A 23,307-nucleotide genomic window follows, 5' to 3' on the forward strand; every position below is an offset into this window, starting at 1 on the left:
TCTCAGCTCGTCGTCTCGTCGTGAAGACTCAAGGTCCTTGAAGAGGCCCGAAGATTCAATAACGTTTTACGACCCGAGAGGCGATTCTCATCGGGCGTCGTGGAAGCGATTTCGAAAAGTTTCCCCGACGTCGAGGCAACGTCGAGAACGATGCGACGCGACGCGATGCGACGCGACGTGCCAGGAGGCGTATTATGCTCGTAAAAGAGAAACGACGCGAGCTCGTACGCGCTAGCATCCCTATCCATAATTTACGCCTTTTGGGGTGTAGGTAAAGTCTGGCTTAAAGACGCTTTAGACTAATACAACGCGGCCGCCACCGCAACCTGTAACCTGTAACGCGACAACGGCATCAGCCGACTAAGCACCTCGTGGGCTCCGGTCCCGACTTCTCGAGTGCTTACAGGATATGAAGATTGCCAAGATTAGGGTTGATGGCGAGAGACACCGCATTTCTCCCGCGTAACGTAAAGCGAGCCCGAATAATACCGTCGGGTCGTTGAACGATCGTGTGTGTGTGTGTGTGTGTCTGTGTGCGCGCCGTTAACGGTGAGGAATCGTCAATCGGCGTTTCCTCGAAGCGACTGATTGGAATTATCGGCGGCTTATCGGCGATGCGGGTCGCAACGTGACCTCGTCACCGAGGACTCGCGATCTCGGACGAGAGATAAAGAAGATGCGGCTGACGTCGAGTATGAGCTGTAAGCCTTCCGAGATTCCATATCGAGATGGAATCTCGATGGCGAGTTACGACGACTTCATACGCTTTCCGCAAATCATGGAAATAGCGAATAATAGTGATGTGAGCTATATATATCTCTCTCGTACATCTTCATTATAAAGCAGCAAAATTGATCGTCACTTATGTACAAGATATATCAATCGTATTAATATCTAATTAATATTAATGTTAAACTGCGGAGAAATAAATATGTAAAAAATATTCCGTAAACGCATGCAAATAAATCTGTATATAATTTGTATGAGTTTTTTTTTCAACAAAAAGTTCATTCCTTTCTCTCTTACATGCAAAACTATACTGTGGATTTTTTTGTAAAAAAATACTCGCACAAAGCACGACGTGCAATAAAACACTCTAGCGTAATTTTATAGTGAGTACATTGTCGCGCAATAGCACACGTAATTGATTACACCGTCCGTAAATTCTCGCTCTCGCTACCTTTAATCCCCGAGTTCCGCCGATTCTGAGGTAGGCGAATATACGCCAGAGATTGCGAGAGTATCGATAACATACCGCCTTAGGTCGTCTCATGTCGTCGTTTGCCCTTAAGTGGCAAACTCGCTCACTTCTCTTGTGTCACGGGAGCAATTGGGTGACTAAAGCACCCGAATAAATGGATAAGAGGAGGTAAATATATTTCGACGGGATATTTTCGCATCCCGGGAGAATACGTATAGCCGTTGACCTAGACTACTCGACAGATCCGTAGCTGCCATGATGGGAAACATAAGGAGACATAAAAGATAAGAAATATAAGAAAGAGGAAATAAAATATATGTTCAATACACAATAAAGATATTACAAGCTGCCAGCAATAAATATACGAGTAAGTAATCTAAAAAGCAGGCGATTAAAAAAAGAGAAATATATGAAATACAGAGAGTTGCATATATATAGTTCTATATATAATTAATTAATATATCTTCAATAATTTCTTTTTCATGTCTTGTTATATCTTATTCCCATATATCTCATATTTCATGTCTTTTACGAGAATTGTTACGGAAAACGGATTCCTCGTAGTTCAAATATCGTGGTTGTCGCGGATAATCGCGTGCGCAATCGCTAGGTTTGGATCACGGCCAGACGTGTAATATTCATCGCTCGACGGCGCTCACGCCGCTAAATTAACAACGGTTACAACGTGCCTGGGCAAACTGTTTAGGCCCGCTTTTATATCCGGCGATTAAGAGGGCTTTCAGCTAAAAGTGCTCTTACGAGCCAGCAAGAAGGCCATTGTTTTATGAAAAGTTGCTGATGGATGGATGGATGGATGGATAAAGATGCCGAGAGGCATCGTAATGTTTTATCAGTCTCTTGAGAAATGGAGTAGTCGGCTTTTTTAAGAGTAAATGCATTTTCACCTTTCTTTCACACCGTGTAGTTTTACGTCGCGTTCGATTTATTATTAGTAGAGCCCGTGACGAAGATAATCAAGCTCTTATCGAGCAATCATGCGTGATTATTTATAATTAGATTTGCCAATGTCAAAACGCGATAATTATAAATACATACACGCGACACGTATACAAGGAAGATCATATAAGTCGGAAATCGTTAACTGCTTATATAACATTTTCCTCAAACGCCCATTAATTGCGTATAATAATTAACGAGCAATAAAGTGTATTGGCAGGATTTTACACGTTCAATAGAAGTCCGTGTCGCACGTTTCGATACCAATTATGTTCCAATTACGAGACACTCCATGTCGTCGTTACCTTCTCTCTCTTTCCCTCTCTCTCTCTCTCTCTCTCTCTCTCTCTCTCCTTCTCTTTATAACTTTGGTACTATATAGATGTATAGATATAGGTATATCGCGAGCGACGAATTATTGCCATTTAATCACAACTCAACACATCGATAATGAATTCCCGCTCTGAAATTTCTACGATGTTAGAAGTAAATATTTTACGATTCTATTAGATTGGTTTTCATTCTATTAGATGAATTGACTTTTATGCATTATTTGGCTAACGAAATAATTCTGAATTGTCACGTTGTCAGTGAAATAAAATTGCTGGATAAATTTTATAAAATTACGAAGAATTGCACTGGCGCGACGGCGCATTGTGAGAATTATCCAATACGCAGAGATAAAGCTACAATTGTTTAAATGAAATTGCCGAGTAGTAAGAACTCGACGAGAGAAGTTCCGCGCGTCGATGAGAACTTATTGGATTTCATCGTATTAAGTCAATTTCATCGAGTTAATTTCAAAACCATTCTACTCTATGACGTCAAGTACTTTACCCAACTATAAAAGACATTAATGCGTGGAAAACGATTATTACAATTATTGAGGTTGCCAAAACGAAATTATCGCATACTAACAATCGAGCGCGTAACGCGAACTTAGTTTTCCCACGACATGTTACAGGTTAATTCGCTTAATTGCAAAGCCGGCAGCGTTCTTGTTACGACGAACGATTCCATCAGCTTGAATTTAATGCCTTGTAACTACGAAAAACATCTCGGAGCTGTTCTGACCGAAATAAATGTATTTTCCTGCAACGGTTATTGCAGAATATTAGCCCTTCGCAGAATATGTATAATTCTGCTACTTTCGTGGAACGAGTGGGTCTTTTACGCCAGTTAAGATTTTCAAGCTGTAATGGTGCCATAAAAAATCTGAAAAAATTCAAGTATACTTTCAAAGACTTTAAGAATCTATTTATACCGTTATATATGCCTGATTCTTGTTTAGGTTTTTTTTTATAAGAGTCCGTAAAATCTCCGTAAAATTCAAAATGGAAATATCGAGTGGGTCTTGAAAGCCCCATTTGTTCTGCGAAGGGTTAGACGTAACGCAACACTGAAACTCGGAGTAATCTCATTTTCATAACTGTCTATATTCATATTGCATAATTGTCATTAATTGTCACCGTTTATAACATTTCTTTTCTTGAATCGCAGTGATCGCCCGCACTGCGTCATCGCTGTCGCTGACATGCGCTGTGCCAAGTTCGATCAACTTCGACAATCGTCGATAGATAACCAGCGAGCGTCCATTCGAGAAAGTATTTCAACTCAATAACCAGCAGATAACACAGGCATTAAACGATTACGGAGTTTTAAATGAAGTTATCGAAAGTTAGGCGCGGAGAGCGTTCTCGACCGAGGGAAGGATTTAATAACGTTTTACGATATACTGACAGGCGATTCACAGTTCGAGACGCATTTGCATTATCGCCGTTGCCTCTGCAGACTATACAAGCAGTCGTGAAATTTATTGGCAAATGACTGGTGGAATCGTTGGGGGAACGTACGCGAAAATTACGATTGCGCGAAACGTATTCGCCGCATGCACGAGTCTCACGATGATCGTTTTGGCGTATTGCGGGTTGGAAACTATAGAAGCGATTCCAAAATTGTTCGCGCGGTTACGGTGGAGCGGGCCTCGTAAAGGATAGGGTTCGAGCAATTCGAGCGATGGTATCGCTGGGCGAATGTCGCCTCGGTTTTGCACGACGTTGCCACCGCACGCTAACGCCCGCAATATCGCGCGGCGAAAAATTATCCGGCCCGTTGTCACGTTCGCGATTAACGCGGCTGCGTGACGACGATGACGCGGATGTGCGCCCGAAACGCGCCTAAGATATTTGCCAGTAAAGGGCGGGCTCGACTGGGCTGATCGTAAAACTGGGCAATGTTGTCGCCGACGGTGTCGTACACGGTGTCGATTAATCGACCTGGGTGTCACACGGATGCACACAGATTTGATATCAACGTTCGACGTGCAGTCCGATATATCACACCCTGATTCAATCCATTAGCTACGTTTAGCGTATACATACGAGAAACGGGGCCTCGAGGCCGATTTATAAGGGTGCCGCGTATATCACAGCTAAATGCGTATTGAGCACAAAAGGCACGCAGATGCGTAACAGACATTTCAATGCCGGTCGCATAATCCCTTTGATCAACCGATGCGCTTTGCGCCTCTATATATGAATTAATCGACAATATTATTTGAGGGTACTCGCGCACGCGAGTATCTTTCTCTTGGACGTACGAGCAAAGCTCGAGAAGAATTTGTCTATCTTTTCGTACGATAAGAATGATAATTTTAATACTTTATAACGTAAACGTGCGAGAGCGCGAGAACGGAGCGGTTCGCTATATTGCGCGCAATTCGGAGGCTTGCATTGAATTTCAATGAGCGCAATAAGAATAACGCGGCGTGTGAATTTTGTCTCGTATGACATACGAGGAGCTTAAACAATTTTTTACATCCATAACTCGGCGCGGGCAAACGGGTCTTTACCGTAATAAAGATGTCGTCCGTGCTACGATGGAACCGATGGTAACTCCGTATAAAACTAAATTTTTATGGCCACTGCGGCTAACAGTGATAACGTTGCAACTTGACAGTTTTCTCGCCAGCGTCACCGATATGCATAAGATCGATTAATCGACTTCCATGTTTTTTACAAGTGCGGCCCGACTTCAACCGTAATTCGCAGTGATACCTACTATCAGACGTCTTATGTCATCACTTTATGGAAAATAAATTTCTTGTTAAATTTCAATGCTATCGTCAGGGATTGCCAAGATTATTTTTACCGATAGGCTCAAGACTCATTGTCAGTACGCGCCACTTCGCCGACTAATAATACTTTTTTTGATTGCAATTGCGCTGTATAACGAATCGCGCAATACGATTTTCAACTAGAAAAATGATAGTACGATCAAATATCGACAACAATAGTAATTGGCTTGTCAACGTCAACAAAAATCAATTCGAGAGAATTCGTGTGTAAAACTGAAAAAAGTATCTCTATCTCTATTTCTACTAATTGAGAGTTGAACTCGATATATGATGATGTTAATGTCTATGTTTTCCATTTTTTTTCCACAAATGAATAGGAATTTGTGAATATACGTGTCAATTAGTTGGCTGACATTTCTCGGATGTACCACGTGATACGCGATACCTAGGTATTAAAAAACCGTTAATACTTTTATTTCATAAGCTAATGCTCTATGTTCTCCTCATTGCATTATGCAGCTCTCATTTTTAATGTATCCTCCGACAATGGCAGCCCGCAAGTTTAATTTCAGAGAACACGGGTCCGCTTTGATTCCAGGCGTGAGAATTAAAAGCGCTGACGCAATGCGCTAATAATCCCCGCGAAAAACGTAAAAGTCGGGTTTCAGCTAGCGAGTAGAAGATAAAGTGTTACGCCTCGAGCGTCTACGTAACGTTTTACGTCAGTATAAATGACAGCGATCCACAACAGTATCTACGTTCCCCGAAGTACCGTCATGCCGTAAAGGAACGAAGTGAAGTATACATGACTGACATATGAGAGTCAGTCAAGCCACACATTAAAATTCAAGGGAGATTGGTCTTGATCCGGCAAATCCCGCAGAGAAGCCAGCGAAACTGTTCCAACAGACGAAAGTCCCTCCAAGCCGTGAAGTGTTAGAAATGCCCATCGCCCTCGGAACTTATCGTCGGCCAGCAGACGCGGAAAGGAACGTCCCATACTTCATCCGAAAGAATGGCGAGCGACGGGTGTTCGATTAACAACTGACCGCGTTGTCGATAACGCGTAATCGTCCGTCGAGGATATTTTCCGATGTTTTCGATACGATCTCTTAATCTCGTACTCTATTAAAGGTACCTTTCTGCACTGATAAAGAAAGTATACAACTGTGATACCCAAGAAGAATTTCATAAGCCTTCCTATATATCCTTTCTATCCAAGATTTTATATTTATAAAAAAAAATTTTATTTTTTATATAAAAATAAAATTGTTTTTGCGCCATAAAATGCCATAGGTTTGTTCAACTGTGCAAATGTGTCAAGTGATGCACATATACCCTTTTTACACCCAAGTACAATTTACACAAATTGAATATTTATTCTGTCATTGTTTGCAATAAAAAACACGTATCACACGTGAAGAGACAATGACATTGGTAATCGTATTTAGCGATTATGAAAAAACATAAAAGTTATCTCGTTTTGCGTCACGCAAAAAAGCAATATACAGAACAGTATATTGCTCTTTAAAAACAGAATCGAAAATTTCGTATAAAATGCTGTCCACAATTCGGTATACACGATAAAAACGATATTTCAGCTTTAATATCAATTCTGCCCAAGCCATGTCAATCTACATATATTACTTTTAATCTTTATTCTTTTAAACATCGATCGAACATATCTCGGAAATAAATTAGAATAATAATTCGTACGAAAAATATAGCACAAAGAATATACACCCTACATAATATATTGTGGAAGAGATTACGAAGAGAGTGTAGCAACGGAAATCTACTGCGTGGAGCGGAAGCATTTTAGCGTAGAATTAGAGCGTAAGAACGGAACGCCGCTGCACGCGCGAGCACTATCGATCATCGAGCTAGCTGCGCTCTCAAGCACGTACGAGATGCGCCGAAAGTGTTTTAGAAAGCGTTCTTTCAGCGCGACGTTAAACGGGGGATCGACCTTACGTCGTATTTGACCTGGCGGCGAGGAGGTAAGCTCGCTTTAAAATTCGGCCGGGCGCATGGCAGTCGCTGGATGAGAATCTGTTTGTCGAGGGGATGAACTGCTGCTTCTGCTACTGCTCTGTTGGAAACACTATAACTCCCGGCATGACCCCGTGACGTGATCCGTCTGTATGATGAGTTGCGAGAACCGTTAGCAATGATAAACGTGTAGCGCGGCTTGTCGTAACTTTTTGACTTATGACAAAACGGGACGAGGAGGAAGAGGGCATCAAGAGGGCCCTGTTGCCATTTCAGCAAATTTCGATCCGTCCTAGAATTAATCACCACCGGCGGTAAATAAGTCCGACCAAATTTATCGTTCGTCGGGACGTGGAGGGATATTAACGCATGCGGAATACGCTTTGATGCACGTGTAAACGTGCATTACAGGTATTGCGAATCAACGAGGCCAATCATTAAGCATGACAAAACTAATTAACGGTAGATACACTGCGTCACTATTATCGAATAGAAATAATTCGTTGTTTTGTTGGTTGATTGACAATAACATATAATCCCGAATAAAATCATTTAACCGTAAATAGCAAAATAGCCTCTGTGCAGATAGTATTTAATACTCTGGACAAATAATAGGTGATGTAGAAAAATTATATAATTTATAAACTAGACTCTTATCATGATAAGTGCAATCAGACAGGTAAGCTTTAAGCAGACAAAATTCAATTATCTTCGCGTGCAAAGAAAATCTCGCAAACGTGACCGTGAATTGCTTAAAATAGAAGAACATATCTTTTTCATGATCACTTCGTTAATTTATAATTGGAATATTGTCACTGTAAATCAGTAAATAATATACGGTGCATTTTATATCTGTCTTCGGCATTGTGACGTTACGCTCAACAAGCAATTCGGATCAAATCTCAATGTATTTTTCGCGTCGTAGAGAGAATCGACATTAAATACTCGATTACAAGTACCGAAACGAGATTTCCTCGACTCTTTAGCGTTTCGCGCTTCGTCGCAGCCGTTTATCTTTGGCCCGCTCGACACCGCCACCTAAAACGGAACATCTCGTGCGAGAATAGCAGTCGCATTCCTTTGTAAGCAACAACGATGCCCGTTTATATATTCTAGTAGAGAAATCAACTGAATACCAACTAAAGGAAGCCAATCGCCCGGTCATCCCTACATACGAGATTCTAACGTTTCACTAAAAGCCAACCACGAATTTCCTCGATTCACCTCAAGTAATCAGAGGTCCATGGCACAGTAAAATGCTTGTCTTTGATGCGATCTAAGTGTGCGCATTCGCGCAAATGACACGACTTTGGCCGGTAATTTATTGCAATCTAATAAGCGTCTGCCAGATAATGCTTTCATTTATAACGCGCGTTTGTCTTGCGGTCATATTTTGTTAACGGAAAAACATCCCCATTCGATAAAATATTTCACTATTCGATAAGATTTCATTAATTATATTACTATTTAATCAATCCTTATCGATGTATAAAAAGATTGTAAATCTCAATTTGTAACAAATATCATTATTGCTATGTATATAATGTATCATTTTATGTTATTATATTAGTTTACTTCAAATATATTGAAATAAATATTTCAAGAATGTCTTATGTTAACTGAATCTTGATTAACTTACTCACTAGTTGAAATTATACAGCAGAGAAAATCTAAATGACGAAGTCGTTAAGATTATCATGACGATCTAGTAAGTCTTTCAAGCAGCTCCCTCGACCACACTTTGACATTATTAACACTTTCGCCGGTTTACCATGGAGCGCGCTAATATCTTTCATTCCAATGAAAAATTCCACCAAAGGAAGTTAAGTTTCACCGCGTTAACGCGGCGAAAAACTTTCCGGTCTGGCGATAATTATTTAATCGATCTCACGTCATGTGCAACAAGCGTTGAACTTTCAGCGATGACACGTATAGACTGCAACGGCAATTGAATAGAACTGCGAGCGCATCGCGAGAGACGCGAGGCCTCGTCTGTTTGCGAGATTAAGACGGGAATTTGCCCCCTCGAGCTTCTATCCGTGAGACAATTAGAGTCGCGTGTCAAAAAGCAAGAGTTTGATCCGACACAGATCTGTGCGATCGTCAAACTTGGCTCGTCGCATTCTGAAATTGCTGCGCTTTGGTCGGCGCAATTCGTTACACACAGTGCTCCCGTTGACGCTTATCGACGGATCTCTTTATTTTTCCCGTCTCTCATCCGGACTACCTATTCCGCGTAATAATGAGCCGATACATGTCGCTCCGGAAAGGTTTTCGATGGAGGTTTTCGATAACGCAAACGAGGGCGATGCTCGGCAACGTATGTCGCGCAACCGTATTTGCGGATGACCGACGGGGGCGGCGAAGTAAGTGGCGGTAAACGAGCCACAGTGTCACCGATATGCAAACACCGGACCATTAACGGACCGCTTGCCTCCGAAAGCAGCGTCCGAAACTACCGTCAAAGAGAGGAATCGCCTTTGATCCATCAGTGTTAAAATATTCGTTATAAGCCGGTGTCCGTACCGCCGCGATGCGCCATCCGACGCAAAATCGGTCGTTCGCACGTCATAATTAAATAAACGATAATAGATGAAGGAGTTTACATGGTAGAATTCTGAAAGCGCGCGCTGGACCGCGAATAGATGAAATATTTGGGAGATAGTGCGACTTTCAATCAGATGTTCGACATAGCATCAGATATAATATAATATAATATGTATCAACATAATGCATAATTTCGTTAACTCTTTTGTACCTAAATTGTACTTAAAGAAATATGTCATTTAATACGTAAAGAATATTTTACGATATCTCTCGTTTTTGAAAGCTATCTTGCTGTTCTTTTTGTTAAAAGTGGGAACAAGTTGAACGAATATCCCCTCAATTTTCAGGAATATAACATTAAACGTAAGTCGATCTCATGAAACTAATTTCATAACAACAGAGGACTTCTTCAAACCACTTATTCAACTTTTGCTCCTCAAAAACTTCCAACTAACTCGTTTGATAAACAGGTAGCTGGAAATGATCGGTAGAAATTCCGATTGGTGCGTGAGAACCAGGTCGATCCGCTGCTCGACCTTCGAGAGGCTCGCGCAAATGCGATAAAATACAACAACGAAATTCAACAGCCACTTACTGTCCTTCACGCAGAACGCGCCGATAATCCAGAGCGGAAAGAGCGGCACGACGAGCACGTTCAAGTGTCTCGCGTTCGCGTTGTACCGTAGACTCCTACCGTCGTGCGGCCTAAAGTAAATCATGATCGTTCCACGTGACGGGACCAACGCGGCACGATCATAGCAACACCGATCACCAGGGAACGTCGTCGTCGTACATCCACCCGCACTGTCTGAACGCACACTGATCCAACGGAGCGGATTCCTCCGTTCCTCCTCCGACGTGCTCTATAGTCCACTCTAGTCGAGTCCGGAATCCGGACGGCGCGTCTGCTGATTATCGCGCGCGCGATATCCGCGCATCCTCCTTTTTCTCAAAGCAAATATTTTCCGGAGACAGGAGATGAGGGACCGATTGTCCGGACGGATCGTGCGCGAGCACCAAAGATCGACGATTCCGCGACGCGTCGCGCGCGACCATACGGCGTTGAAAAAGGCTCCGCTGGACCGTTGGAAGCTCTCTTTGTGGAGATCTCGGAGCGTGTAATGACTCGCGATCACGGAAATCGAAGCGATCGCGCGTGGTCGACGCACCGCGCATCAGCAATTCTTTGTTGCGTAATCACATCGTCGATCTGTTAGCGGTATCCAGTACCACGCGCATCTCGGTACTACTCCAATATCCTTTCTTCACTTCTTTTTCTTCCTCTCTGTTGATCTACACTTCGTTCGTTCGTTCGTTCGTTCACATCGTTTTTCCGCCTCCGCAACTTTTTCCTTCGACTCCTTCGTTTGTTTTCCTCTTTCGCGCTATCCCCCCCAAGTTTATCTCACTGCCGGTTCCTTTTCCACCCTTTCGGAAGACCTTCAGCAACTTTCTCACCCCTCCTCGGGATAACTTTTCCCTTTTTCTTCACTCGGCGTTCACTCGCGTCCTCGATGACACGTTCGATCGGCACGTTCCAGCGCTTCAAGCACGACGACGTGATGCGCGCCACTCACAGCGTCAGCGTGATTTCGCACTCCCTCCACGACTGTATCGGGCCGAACCGTATGCGGCCGCCGCACACCGCCGTTCACCTGCTGCGGCCACCGCTGGTGCCGCCACCGACGCGTCGTTTCCGCCGCCGCCACCGCCGCCAGCCAGCCGACGTCGACGTCGCGGGGTCGTCGCCACCGTCGTCGTCGCCGTCGCTACCACCACCGCCGTCGCCGTCGCCGCCGCCACCGGCCACCACCGTTGCTGCTGCCACCGACACCGTCGATCGAAAAGAGGCCCGTGTTGTACGCGCCCGCGCACACGCTTTACCTCGCATGCGTATTGAACGCGAGAGACCGGTGTGTCTCTCTTTCTGCCTCCGCTCCGCAGCGTATCCGCACGCGTTGCTTCCTCTTCGTCGTTACCGTCGCTGCATGCCGGTTGCGCTCGTCACGGGAGTTCGTTATTCTGTTCCCTCTTCTTCCTCTCGCTTTCTTCTAACGCGATTAATGCAATCAATTTTTTCCTCGGCAATTTTTTCCATGCCCATATGATATGATCAATCAGCTTATGTACACAAGTTTGATTTAATATGGGGTTTTTTTTTATTCAATTTTAAATTATATTTGTGTAATGCGTTAACAATTGTGATATTTCTTTAACTTGTTCACTGTTTATCGCTCAAGCAAATTTACTTTATTAAGATACTTCATTCGTTATATTCCAGTGTGACATTATGAAGATTCTTGACAGTGTTTGTTCAAACATGATAAAGCATATGTGATTATTCTCTTCTTACAATCTCTTTGTCTAAATTGAAGGACATCAGGCTTCGTATCGGAAAGTCGAATAATGCGATAAGATAGATGAATTCAAGTGAAAGAGTGAAGCTTACAATTAGATTGATTTTGAATGGGAATGTCGTTCGGAAGTAAGAGTGCAAAGTAAGAGTAATTAAGAGTGCACGCTCAACAGCAATTTATTCTAAAGAAAAATGGGGTCTTTTCTCGCATTCGGACTTTACAATCCGCCTGTTGCCCCTCATGCAACGCGTAACAGAACACTCGTTATTTATTTGTCGAGTTTTACGAAATTATACGAATCGTGCAAAAGAGGAAATATCTCGATTAGATCGAGAGGCGAGATAAAATGACAGATCATCGAATCTGCGGTGCTTTTAATTAGAAACGCGATACATGTAATCCCCAGATGCGCGTGCAATAATCTTTCATTTGCAAAGTGCAACAAGTGAGTTCAGCTTCGTGCCATGCGGCTTACGAGTTTCCATACGGACTTGTGTAATATATTCCATTTTTATCTATTTTTTTTCTTCGCGTTACACACATAGCAATCTTTGCCTACGTTTTTCACTCACCTCTTTATCCCTTTATGTTTCACCCCATAATCGCATCCTATACAAACGTCAGTCTAATAGAGGTAATTTTCTAAAGAAAGGAACGTGTGTCAGGGAGAGTCTTCGAATAAAGATGAAAAAGACCGGAACCCCTTCGTTAATTTGTCCTCCTTTCTCTTTCTCATCGCGGAAATTGCGATCTTCCCTAGATCTACGCGTTAATTTCCTTTGTTATTTTCATATGTCAGCAAATTTTCTCAACGCACGATTCTAATCGCAAGCAAATACAATATACATCTTCAAATATGATTTCAATATACCATTAAGTATTCCCACTTGTCTAAAATATTTCTAGAAGAGTTAAGTATGAATTTACATTTTTACACATGTACGTGAAACATTTTCCAATATACTATACTACATACGTATTCCGAAAAACGTACTCGTACAAGTTCATAAAATATTTAGAGATTCGAAGAAGAGTGAGAATGTGTGTGTGTTCCTAGAGATTTATGTTAACTTTAAATATATGGATATATTAGATGTAGCAGATATATATAGTGAAAAAAGAATAATTTCTTTGGGCTAGTAAGAAGAAATGTAGCAAAAAGAAAGGAAAGAAAAATAGTTAAAAGTCACATTTGAAGAGGAGTCTCGGATATAACTATTTTTCTCTTTCTCCCCCGGCACACAATTTTTTCCACTCTTAATGCGTTCTCCTCTTTATTCGTTAATCCTTGCTCTTTTTTCCTCTCTTTTAAGATAATTCTCCTGTAACATCGCCTGGAATTCCTGCGTACGGCAAGAAATTCGCGAAAAAAGAGATACCATAGCTATACAAAGAAGACTGGAATTTGTTACCGCCAAGGAATGTGCATATTTTCATTGGGTTTTGTCTCAGTCTAAATATCGAATCGATTTTAGAAAAATATTCGATGTTACGTTAAATAACAAATAATAATAAAACAAATTATATGAATAAACAAGAAAAAAACAAATATAGACGTAATATATAATAGAATGTTATCTATTATTTAAATTTATTTTAAAATAAAATTGAAATTTATATTTTCACGTAAATATTGAACAGAATCTAGATTAAATGAATGAAACAAGATCTAGATTACGCGCGTAGATTGTATTTCGGAGGTATAATTATTACGCGTATATAATGTATATGGATAATAAACATCATGTAGAAAATTCAGTTGCCATTGTGACTTCCTTTTTCTACATCGCTAAAAGAGCTCCGCCAAGAAATGATGCCCCATCGAATTCTTGACAGCGCCTTATATCTGCCGGAAGCGGGCGATGAGGACCGTCGAGGTTGAAGAACAAAATTGGACTTCCTACGTGCGAGACGGTACGCAGAACGAGCACGACACTTTGTCACGGATGTGTTTCACATTCATTTGCAGATATGTTCGCTTCGTATTCCGAATATTAGATTTCGTCTGACTCGAACTGCTCTTTTGTTCTTGTAGATGTTATTTGATTGGTTTGCTCAAATAAATGACGAATAGACAGTAAATAATCATACTTAGACTGCGTTCCATTTGACGCTACAAACTTTTTGGAGCGTTTTTCTTCTTCTTTCTTCATTTTGAAAGAAAGGAGAAGAGGAATGCTTCGAAGCATTTGTAGAGTTTTGTAGCGTCAAGTGGACCGCAGAGCCTTATACGCACAAAGATATTGAAAATTTAGGAACTTTGTGCAATTGCGTATATATATATATATATATATATATATATATAATCGCATAAAATAATTTAAATATTTATAATTTAATCAAGTATATACAAATATATTATGAAGATCTGTCATGCTAGATTACACAATAAGATTCTTCAGATTAATCGCAGAATTCTCAAAGCATTTTCTGTCTGTTTGCGAAAATTCGTAGACTAAGTACAACAGTTATTTGAATTCCGGAGATGGGTAGATACGAATATTCGGTATGCGGGCAAAACGTCTTAGATTCAATTTTTCGCAAATGGGTTCTTCGTTGTGTGGAGTGTAGAAAAAATCTTTCTATATAATATGGTATGAAAATTGGATGCGAAAGAAATTGGATTTAAGCTATAGAGTGCTGCGCCAAACACATTCGTACACGATATATTGTCCAAGGGAAAGCACAATGTGTTTGCTACTCCGATACGGTAAATGATATTAACAAACGATGGAACGCGGTCCAATTTTTTACGTCTCGATGATTTGCGAATTACAGTAAAGTCGTGCGACCAATCCGTGCGCGGTGCGCGAAGAGGAAAAAGAGAAGCACTTTTATTAGTACCAAAAGGATAAAGAAATTTTTTAACAATTTTTTTCCCCAAAATTACAACAACTCTCGATATGTGTCGCTAATAGATTAGTGAAGGCTCGCGCGAAGCCAAGTACGCTTCAATTTGCGAAACTCCGCAGTTAATGGACTCGCGCCATAGCGCGAGCTATTAAATTCCGTCACATATATATGGAAACGATATACAGAGAGAGATTTTGTTTACTGCGCGAATTAGCGCAGGTTAGTAACCGGACTTTATTCGCGCATTTAATATCGGCATTGCACCGCGCGCGTGTTACCGCCCCGCTTCGTGCCGTCCACGCACACTTATGTCGACGCACTCATCCGATGACATTATTATCGAAAAGCGTTTTACCATGGGAGAGCACGTTCGCTCGCTTTTCGCAGATAAATGTTACGTGTGGCAGCTACGCTACCTGCGAGACCGAGGGAAAGCGCAGCACGAGAGAGCTCTCCACTCTGCCGTTAAGCGATAATAATAGGCGTTGCACATGTACTCGTAGAGAGATAGAGATAGAAAGAGAGAGAGAGAGAGAGAGAGAGAGAGAGAGAGAGAGATACATACGCCGGCGAGATGCCCAGGAAGAAACAATGCATCCCGCTGTGCACGTCAATGAGACCTGCGGAATCTCGTTAGCGCTCTAAATCCTCCTTTTTTAAGACCACGATGCATTTCTAGGTTCAAGATACACGTGATATATTCGAGTACCGAGTTTGCATCTGGCGACCATAATGTCGCTCATAATGTCTTCACTATTCGGATAAACCATGTTGCGAATACAAAGTGCGTCCAAAAAAATATGTCTCAATATGCAAGGAATTTGTTTACCATCGTAAAGACCATTATCGTATTAAAAATCCTGTTTTTCCTATACTGTATGAAAATGATAATGTATCATTTTACTATCTCGTTACGCTGATTAGAGAAAAGCATACGACGCTTATTCGTCGCTGCGTTCTTCATTTAATAATAACGCTCACGTAGGACACGATTCGTGTTGCACGCTTCGGCGGCAATTTCACAAATCGGATCGGGATTCGAACGCGCACGCGAGAAACGTGACGGTCGCTTTGACGAGAATACGATCTAATGCTCCTTAGAAATTCAAGAATGAACCGATACGTAGGTACGCACGATCGAGCCGAGAATCGAAAATGGATCGTGCGCGTGGGGTAGGGAGTAGGGGTTAGAGGTAATGGAAACTGGTCCGAATAAAATTACGGCAAATATTGTACCATCGCACCGGCTAACCCCGTATGAGCGATCGGATAATCGATCTTGACGTTAGCACCAAACTGGAATCTTTCGGTACATGAGAAATTAGCGTACTCTGGTGCGGACGCGCGAGGCATGTCGATGATGTCGAAATACTGGAAGAAAATATTCGGAATTTTCCTTCAACCGTGGACGGTTCTCTCCACAATTCCGCCTTTATTTAATCTAGCAATCATCATACATCACCCGCCACGGAATTACACCACCGCGCCGCGCCGGTGTTGTTGCGTTTATATTGCTCTTCCATCTTTCAGTCGCGCGTCGCTTCTTTTCATATTTTGAAAGCGTGTCTATCTCGCCCCTCGGCGGCTTTATGGCACGCGGATATAAAATTATGTTAAGTGAAACTAACAGATCTCACACAAAGAGAATCGCGTTCTGTTCTTCGTGCGAGAAGGATTCTTCTCTTTCTGTCTATATTGAAAATTTTAATCAACCGTTCGAGCTATAATACGATTGAACTTATCACTTATTATCATTTTTTACTAAAGCATGATCTACCGCGCGACAACTAAACATTTATAATTGTTGCTCGCTATTGTCCGCCAGGATATTTTTGATACTAGGAAACTTTTTGTTATTTTGCTGTATCTATAGTACATCTTCTTGGAGAAAAGGCGACGAGTACTTCTAGTAAACTCTTGTGACCGCCCGTTGTTCCATCTTTTGTCGGAGTTTTTAATTCTTCGCGGTGAGAGTGTCTTCGTTTTGAAGACCACAATTTCTCACGGACGAATACAGAATACACCCGTGGGTGCACTTCGCTTTCGTGTTCGGACGCGCGCACTATTTCGCATCGCGGTTGAACGGCAACGTCAATCCGGACTGTCGAGCCAAGGGAATGAAACGGTAACTAGCCGGTATTCACTCTTTCCGGAAACAAGCCAGAGTAGACACAATCTACTCGGCCAGGCCAGTGTTCATTCATCCGTATAGCTGTCCGCTTCACGTGCAAGTTTTATTAAAATTCGTGCACGGTATCGGATAATAATATTGTGATTCATAATATTGAGAAAATTGTACATATAAATGTTTGAATTACCGAATATTTTGAAATACTAGAAAAAGTAATAAAACATTCTACGGCTCGTTGAATTGGATTTTGTCGAAAACGTAACGAAACGAACGAAGCGGTTAAATATTACCGAACGGTACGAAATCATTCGTATAAAATGCAAGTAATTTAGTAGAGTAAATGCACACAGGGTTTTGAGAAAAAAATCGTTCAAAATTGCCAAAAGGAGCTATAAGAATAAACAAAAAAAACCAACATCGGCGCTTTCTAAATTAGGACATATGAGTTTCATTTAATAATTCGCTCGGATCGTATCGGCGATAAAACTGATAGCACTTTCAGAATTTTGTTACGCCACGATCGAGAAGGTCAATCGAATTTGCGCAATTGTAAGAGCAAAAATTTCTGTGTAGGAGCCATATTATCGAGCGTAGTGTAACAATTGTCTGATACTGGGCACTAGGCCAATCACATTCCGTTAATTAAATGGAACTCAGTTTTGGCGAACGTGCGATCTTAATTCACTCAGGCCACCCTCTCGTTCGGCGAACGGTCGAAAAACAGAAAACTGCAATTGTTACGTGCACTTGTCAATAATTTTATTTTGCTAAAGTTAAATAATATTCATTTATACGAGCCAAAATAAATTATAAAAATATTTAACTTCCCTTTTTATTATTTGGAAAACAACTGATTCGAGATTTTATGTGACCTCGTTGTTTCATTTATTAATTTCTATTAAACGTTCTCGTTGTTATACTTTTTTATTACGATTGTCGCGCTGAGTCATTTGTTCAAATAATATAATTTTTCATGTAATTGTAATTGCTGCAATTTAATACTATAATAATAATAATGACTTTGTTTGACAAAAACGTTAATAACGTCAAACTAATATCTCTCGGTCGAGCGATTTTCCTCATTAGTGCTGAAGGGATTGACCTGTCCTTTTTGCTCTATCTTAAGAAGAAACCTCTTCTATTTTATGAGATAAAATACAATTTCGTTATCCCCTTTTGGAAGGGCAATTTTTCGCTGCATTGCAATAAAGTAATATTATCAACATGACTTTTGAAAATAGCTATTACGATAAATATGTAAACATTAAAATTCATTAAAAATGCCAATTAATGATAATATTTTAACTTTAGACAAAAAATACAAGTATATTTATAATTACAATTATATATATATATATATATATATATATATATATATACATTACAATTTATATTTAATAAAGAATATTTATAACTTTTCTATATATTTACATAGACCTACATATATGTGTGTAGTGTGTACATCTATATTTAAAATATTTTAAGATAAATTTATAAATTTAAAATACTCTCCATATATGCATCTATATTTAAATTTAAAATATTTTAAAATAAAATATAAAAAACATTTTATATTTCAGTGATGTGGTAGACGTTTTTAAAAACGTAATGCAAATGGGTAATAATAGAACTTTGCGTAATAATGTCTAGCAGATGTCTAGTTGATCTCACCAATGTACCCACAAAGATAAAGTCCCGCGTCTTTTATTCCGGAATAAAACGACTGCCTCTCATCCAACATCACCTCTTTAAAGGATATAACGCATTTCAACCAAGAGCTGCCTGTATTCATCAGAAGACACGGCGTAGGCAAACAAGGAGCAAAAGAGAATAAGATGCAGTAACGAGCGGTTTGCAGAAAATCTCGTAAAAGTATCTCGGACGGCAACATTGGATGTTACTTTAATAAGATCTACATTAACAGATGCTGCGCGACAGGCGACTGAAAGTACATTGTTTCGTACACTCGGAAGATATTACCGTCCTCAATGTTCTTTGTTTCAAATTACAAAGTTACGTCATTCATTCCAGCATATTTTTTTCCTACCTCTTGCCTCTTTTAACTCTCGTACACTCTACATGAGTCATTGAAGATATACGAATACCTTATCGAATGTAATGTAAGACTCGATAGCACGTCGCGAACTATTAACCAATCGAACTGATGGTGTACCGCTAATAGATACTGCATGGTTTCATTAACCACCAATTGATCGGTAATCAACGCTGCGACGCTAGTTCACCTGTTTCCCTGATGACTCTTCGTACATGCAACGTCGCGTCGTCGCGACACCGGAAAAGATGGCCGTTTTTCGTTTTCATTTGTCTCGGTGATGGTACGCGTCGGACTAACAACGTCGGCAAACCTCGTTATAAAGCGCGGCCACTGTCGCGTTACAAACGTGTCCGGAAGGGGAAATACGCGGAATACGCTTGTACGATTGCGCTCGCCGCGTGTCGTCCCTCTCGTCGTCAGTACGAGCGTTCTCGAGGACTCTTCTGATTGTGAAATTTTCACCGCACCAGAAATACCAGACAACCGCCTCCCTCTTCCCCCCTCGTAACCAGTAACGGCGGCGACTTGCTGTTCTCTAGTTGTACCATGAAAATATCGATGCGGAAAATATCGGTCTTTAAAGTCGGCACACGAGTTCTCATGCATTTATGTATAACCGCGGTGGATAGGACCGACCGTAGCGATCGCACTCGAAAAAAATTAATTGATTGGCGCGCGAGATACGACAAAAAGAAACGGAGGAGAGAGAGAGAGAGAGAGAGAGAGAGAGAGAGAGAGAGAGAGAGAGAGAGAGAGAGAGAGAGAGAGAGAGAGAAGGCAGCGCAGACACGTGCTTGTCGTACGTCGCACACTCGCTACCGCGAGGTTACACCGTTTCCTTCTGTCGTCCTTTGTAAAAGTCCCATTTCCCTTGACTCGAATGTAATTAAGCGAGAGCAACCGCGGTATTACTATCCCCGATAGAGGTGACCGAGACACCGGAATATGGAACGAGTGCATCGAGCGTTGAATGCATCGGAAGCGTTACCCAGAGAGTTTCTTTCGCATAAGTCAATATGCGCAGATCAATCGAGGTGCAGAAAAATCCACGATATTAATTACAAATTCAACTAAACGAGAAGTTATATGATGCAGTTTGAATTTTAAGTGTCGGTACAATTTGAAATTCGTTAATTTCATTGAAATAAACTTGAAATATACTCGTAACGGCCAAACAAATTTATCTTTGTATGTCCGATTTCAAATCGAATCGTCTATCACATCCCAATTTCATTAACGAGCTCACGAAGCGAAGAGGAATAAGTACTTGTGTCTTTCGTCTTTACTCAACTTCTCCTTGACCAAACGATGGCTTCCTGTAAAAGGAAGCCGTTTGGAAGACTACGCACTACAAGGAGCGGGAAAATTACGTCGAACGCTCAGCGCTGCGAAAGGCTCAATGCGCCATCGTTCATCGAATAGAATGAGTTTTTCGCGATAAGTGGTTAGACAGCGGAGAGAGGAGGCCGCGAGATGACGCGTGGAGCACGGACGCGAGAAGAGACAACGGAGAGAACGAATGAAGATCGAAGCGGGAGAGAAGAGCGAGAAGTGAGGGAAAATTGAGGGATAGAGAGGTGCAGCGCGAGGACGTCGGATTGATGTCGATGGAGGAAAATGCAGGCGATTGTGTCGACGGCTCTGGACACGTCCCCTCATTTTCCCGCCTGCCATTTACCGTTTTTGCCCCCGTTTTTCCCTCTTCGATCGGCGACGCATACTGTCTTACAAGTATGAACACACTCTCTCTTTCTCTCTCTCTCTCTCTCTTTAAAGTTCTCTTCATTATCGGTCCCTTTCGCGAGTTACGTTGACATAACCAGCATCGACATTAGTGTACGCTTCATTCATTCATCCGTTTGACTGATTTCAATAATTTCTCGGAAATATAAAAGATAATTAAGAATCTAGAATATATAACTAAAAATAAATTGACATCCATCCATATTCATTAGTTATAATTTTCATATAGAAACGAGTAAAACGGAATGTGTAGAAGAATATCGAGCTAGACTGAACAGGTAAATAAAATTCGATAGATGATTAAATTAACACGGTTCAATTAGCTTCAAACCGCTTCTCCGCAGAAGTATATTGAAAGAACATACGCGAGATTGGTGAAATGTATGATAAATACAAATGAAATATTCTCGGCAATAATTTACGTTCGCAAACACGCGGGAGGTTGTTGTTGGAATAATCTCTTCTCCAAGTTCTCAGGTTTATTGACATCAGTCGACGTTGTAGACCAAGATGTCTGTGCATATTTGCATATCTGTGCATTCCTACTGACGAAAATATCTGCGTATAAAACGTATAAGTACACGGATACGTAAATATCTACCATAATTTCGCGATTCACGTATACGCGCGTCCGATTCTTTACTCTTCCGCGCAACATTGTTTCGTGTTTGCATTTTCCTTGATTTTCGGGAAGATCAACCTTTAAGATTTAATACATCTATCTATCTATCTATGTAACTGTCTTATCTATCTATCTCCTTCATTCGGTCAGCCCCTTTTTCTTTCTCTTTTTCTATCTCGCTTTTATCAGCTCAAAAACGGATCGAAACAACGACGAGATTCCCACGCGCCATGAGCATCCAATAAATCATCTTTACAGTAAAAAAAGTCGAGCAACCTAGTTAAACAGAAGAAGAGAAAAAGGTCATCACCGTAGTTGGTAATTGGACGTTACGCGGCATCGTCGTCGCGATAATTAGCATGAATTGTTTGCCTCTTCCCATCAGCAATTAACGGACCGTACACTGGCTCGACACGATCGGCGCGAGATCGCTCTCAAACGATTTCAGAACAATTCTATGAGACGTGAGCGTTATGTGAACGTTACGTAAGACGATCGCGATCGAAGATTTGTGCTATCGAAAGAATTGTCACTACCGGAATGAAAAAGGGAACCTCGCGCAATTTTGCTCCGGTAATTACATTTTTTACATCGACATGCCAAGCTCGATGTTCGCGAGGACGTCTGACTGTGCAGGCTTACCTATATATCCCTTCAGATTATAGCGGATCGCGCGAGAAACATCATTTCGTGCTACAACAAAGATAAAAATGAAAAAAAGCGTTGTTATAAGATTAGTATGTAGTTAGATTTAAGTCCATATACTCACTACACGGTGCAAATTTTGTATTTTAAAAGTGTCAACTCAAAGTACCCATACAATTTTCACAAAAATTTCCGTTAAAGTGAAATTTATAAGGTTCAGATTTATCGCGAGTTATATTATTGGATATGTATATTAGACTGTATATTTAGCAATTCTATTACTTGAAATAGAAATACAACGTAAATTGTACGAATATTAGAGGCAATCAAGCGACACAGATACAATTAAAGGTTAATAATTCTTATCGTAAATCTCAATTCTCACGATTGCACTCGGCTTGACTTTCTTGAGTGCAATTACATACATATATATGATATATTCACTCTGTTGAGCACTGATGTCATACGACTATTACGAGCCTTATAAGAAAAAAGAGTCTCTTACAGCTAAGCAGTAAGCAGTTTTTTACTATCACAAAATTTACGAGCACGATATAACTACAAAATTAAAAAGTGTCAATTTCGTTGCTGATACTATATTTCTTAATAGTATGAGATAAAAACTGCTGCACTCACTGTTTCAATTATTTATAAAAGTAAAAAAAGGGAAAGATATGTATTAAATTTTTGTCTTTTTTTTTCTTTAAAAAATGCCATATTCCTCTCTCAATGTAATATTTCACTGTTTCCTTCCGAAAGTATTATCCTTCTTCTTCAAAAATTCTTTAGATAAATTATTTGAGAAGCACCCAACACACATCTGCTATCGTGGAACAACAAGTCTTCGCTTCTTTAAGCTTCAAGGTCTCTATGCCGAAGGCAATAACTTGTACGCGCTATACATTTAATGTTTCTTATAACGAAGCCACAAACCCGCTACAGCAAACAATTTCGCCTGTACATATATACTTCCTTGCGAGATCACGAGTAAATAGGAGGCGAAAGATAGAAGAAGGGAGGAGGGGTAAAGAGAGCCATAGAGCTGTAAGCCAATCGACTATTCAGAAAGCGTTTTTTATAGAGAATAGAGATGTACCAAATCGCACTTGGGCTGATCGGATCAAGCG

General features: G+C 40.8%; 1 protein-coding gene across 3 annotated transcripts in view; it reads right to left on the minus strand.

Annotated features, from left to right (window-relative positions):
- The window catches only part of LOC143905965 (neural cell adhesion molecule 2), a 262,418-nt gene that overhangs the window by 185,644 nt on the left and 53,467 nt on the right, over positions 1-23,307 (minus strand). The window contains exon 1 of one of the 3 annotated variants that reach the window (XM_077421647.1): positions 10,369-11,492. The exons of the other annotated variants lie outside the window; for them this stretch is intronic. Within the exon in view, the coding sequence (XP_077277773.1) occupies positions 10,369-10,492 (124 nt within the window). The 5' untranslated portion in view covers positions 10,493-11,492. Of the gene's footprint in view, positions 1-10,368; positions 11,493-23,307 lie in introns of those variants that run through there. 3 annotated transcript variants of the gene reach the window in all.

The sequence above is a fragment of the Temnothorax americanus genome, unplaced genomic scaffold (genome assembly GCF_048541705.1).
Source record: "Temnothorax americanus isolate GAGA-0224 unplaced genomic scaffold, ASM4854170v1 Scaffold7, whole genome shotgun sequence".
In the NCBI taxonomy this organism is placed as follows: domain Eukaryota; kingdom Metazoa; phylum Arthropoda; class Insecta; order Hymenoptera; family Formicidae; genus Temnothorax; species Temnothorax americanus.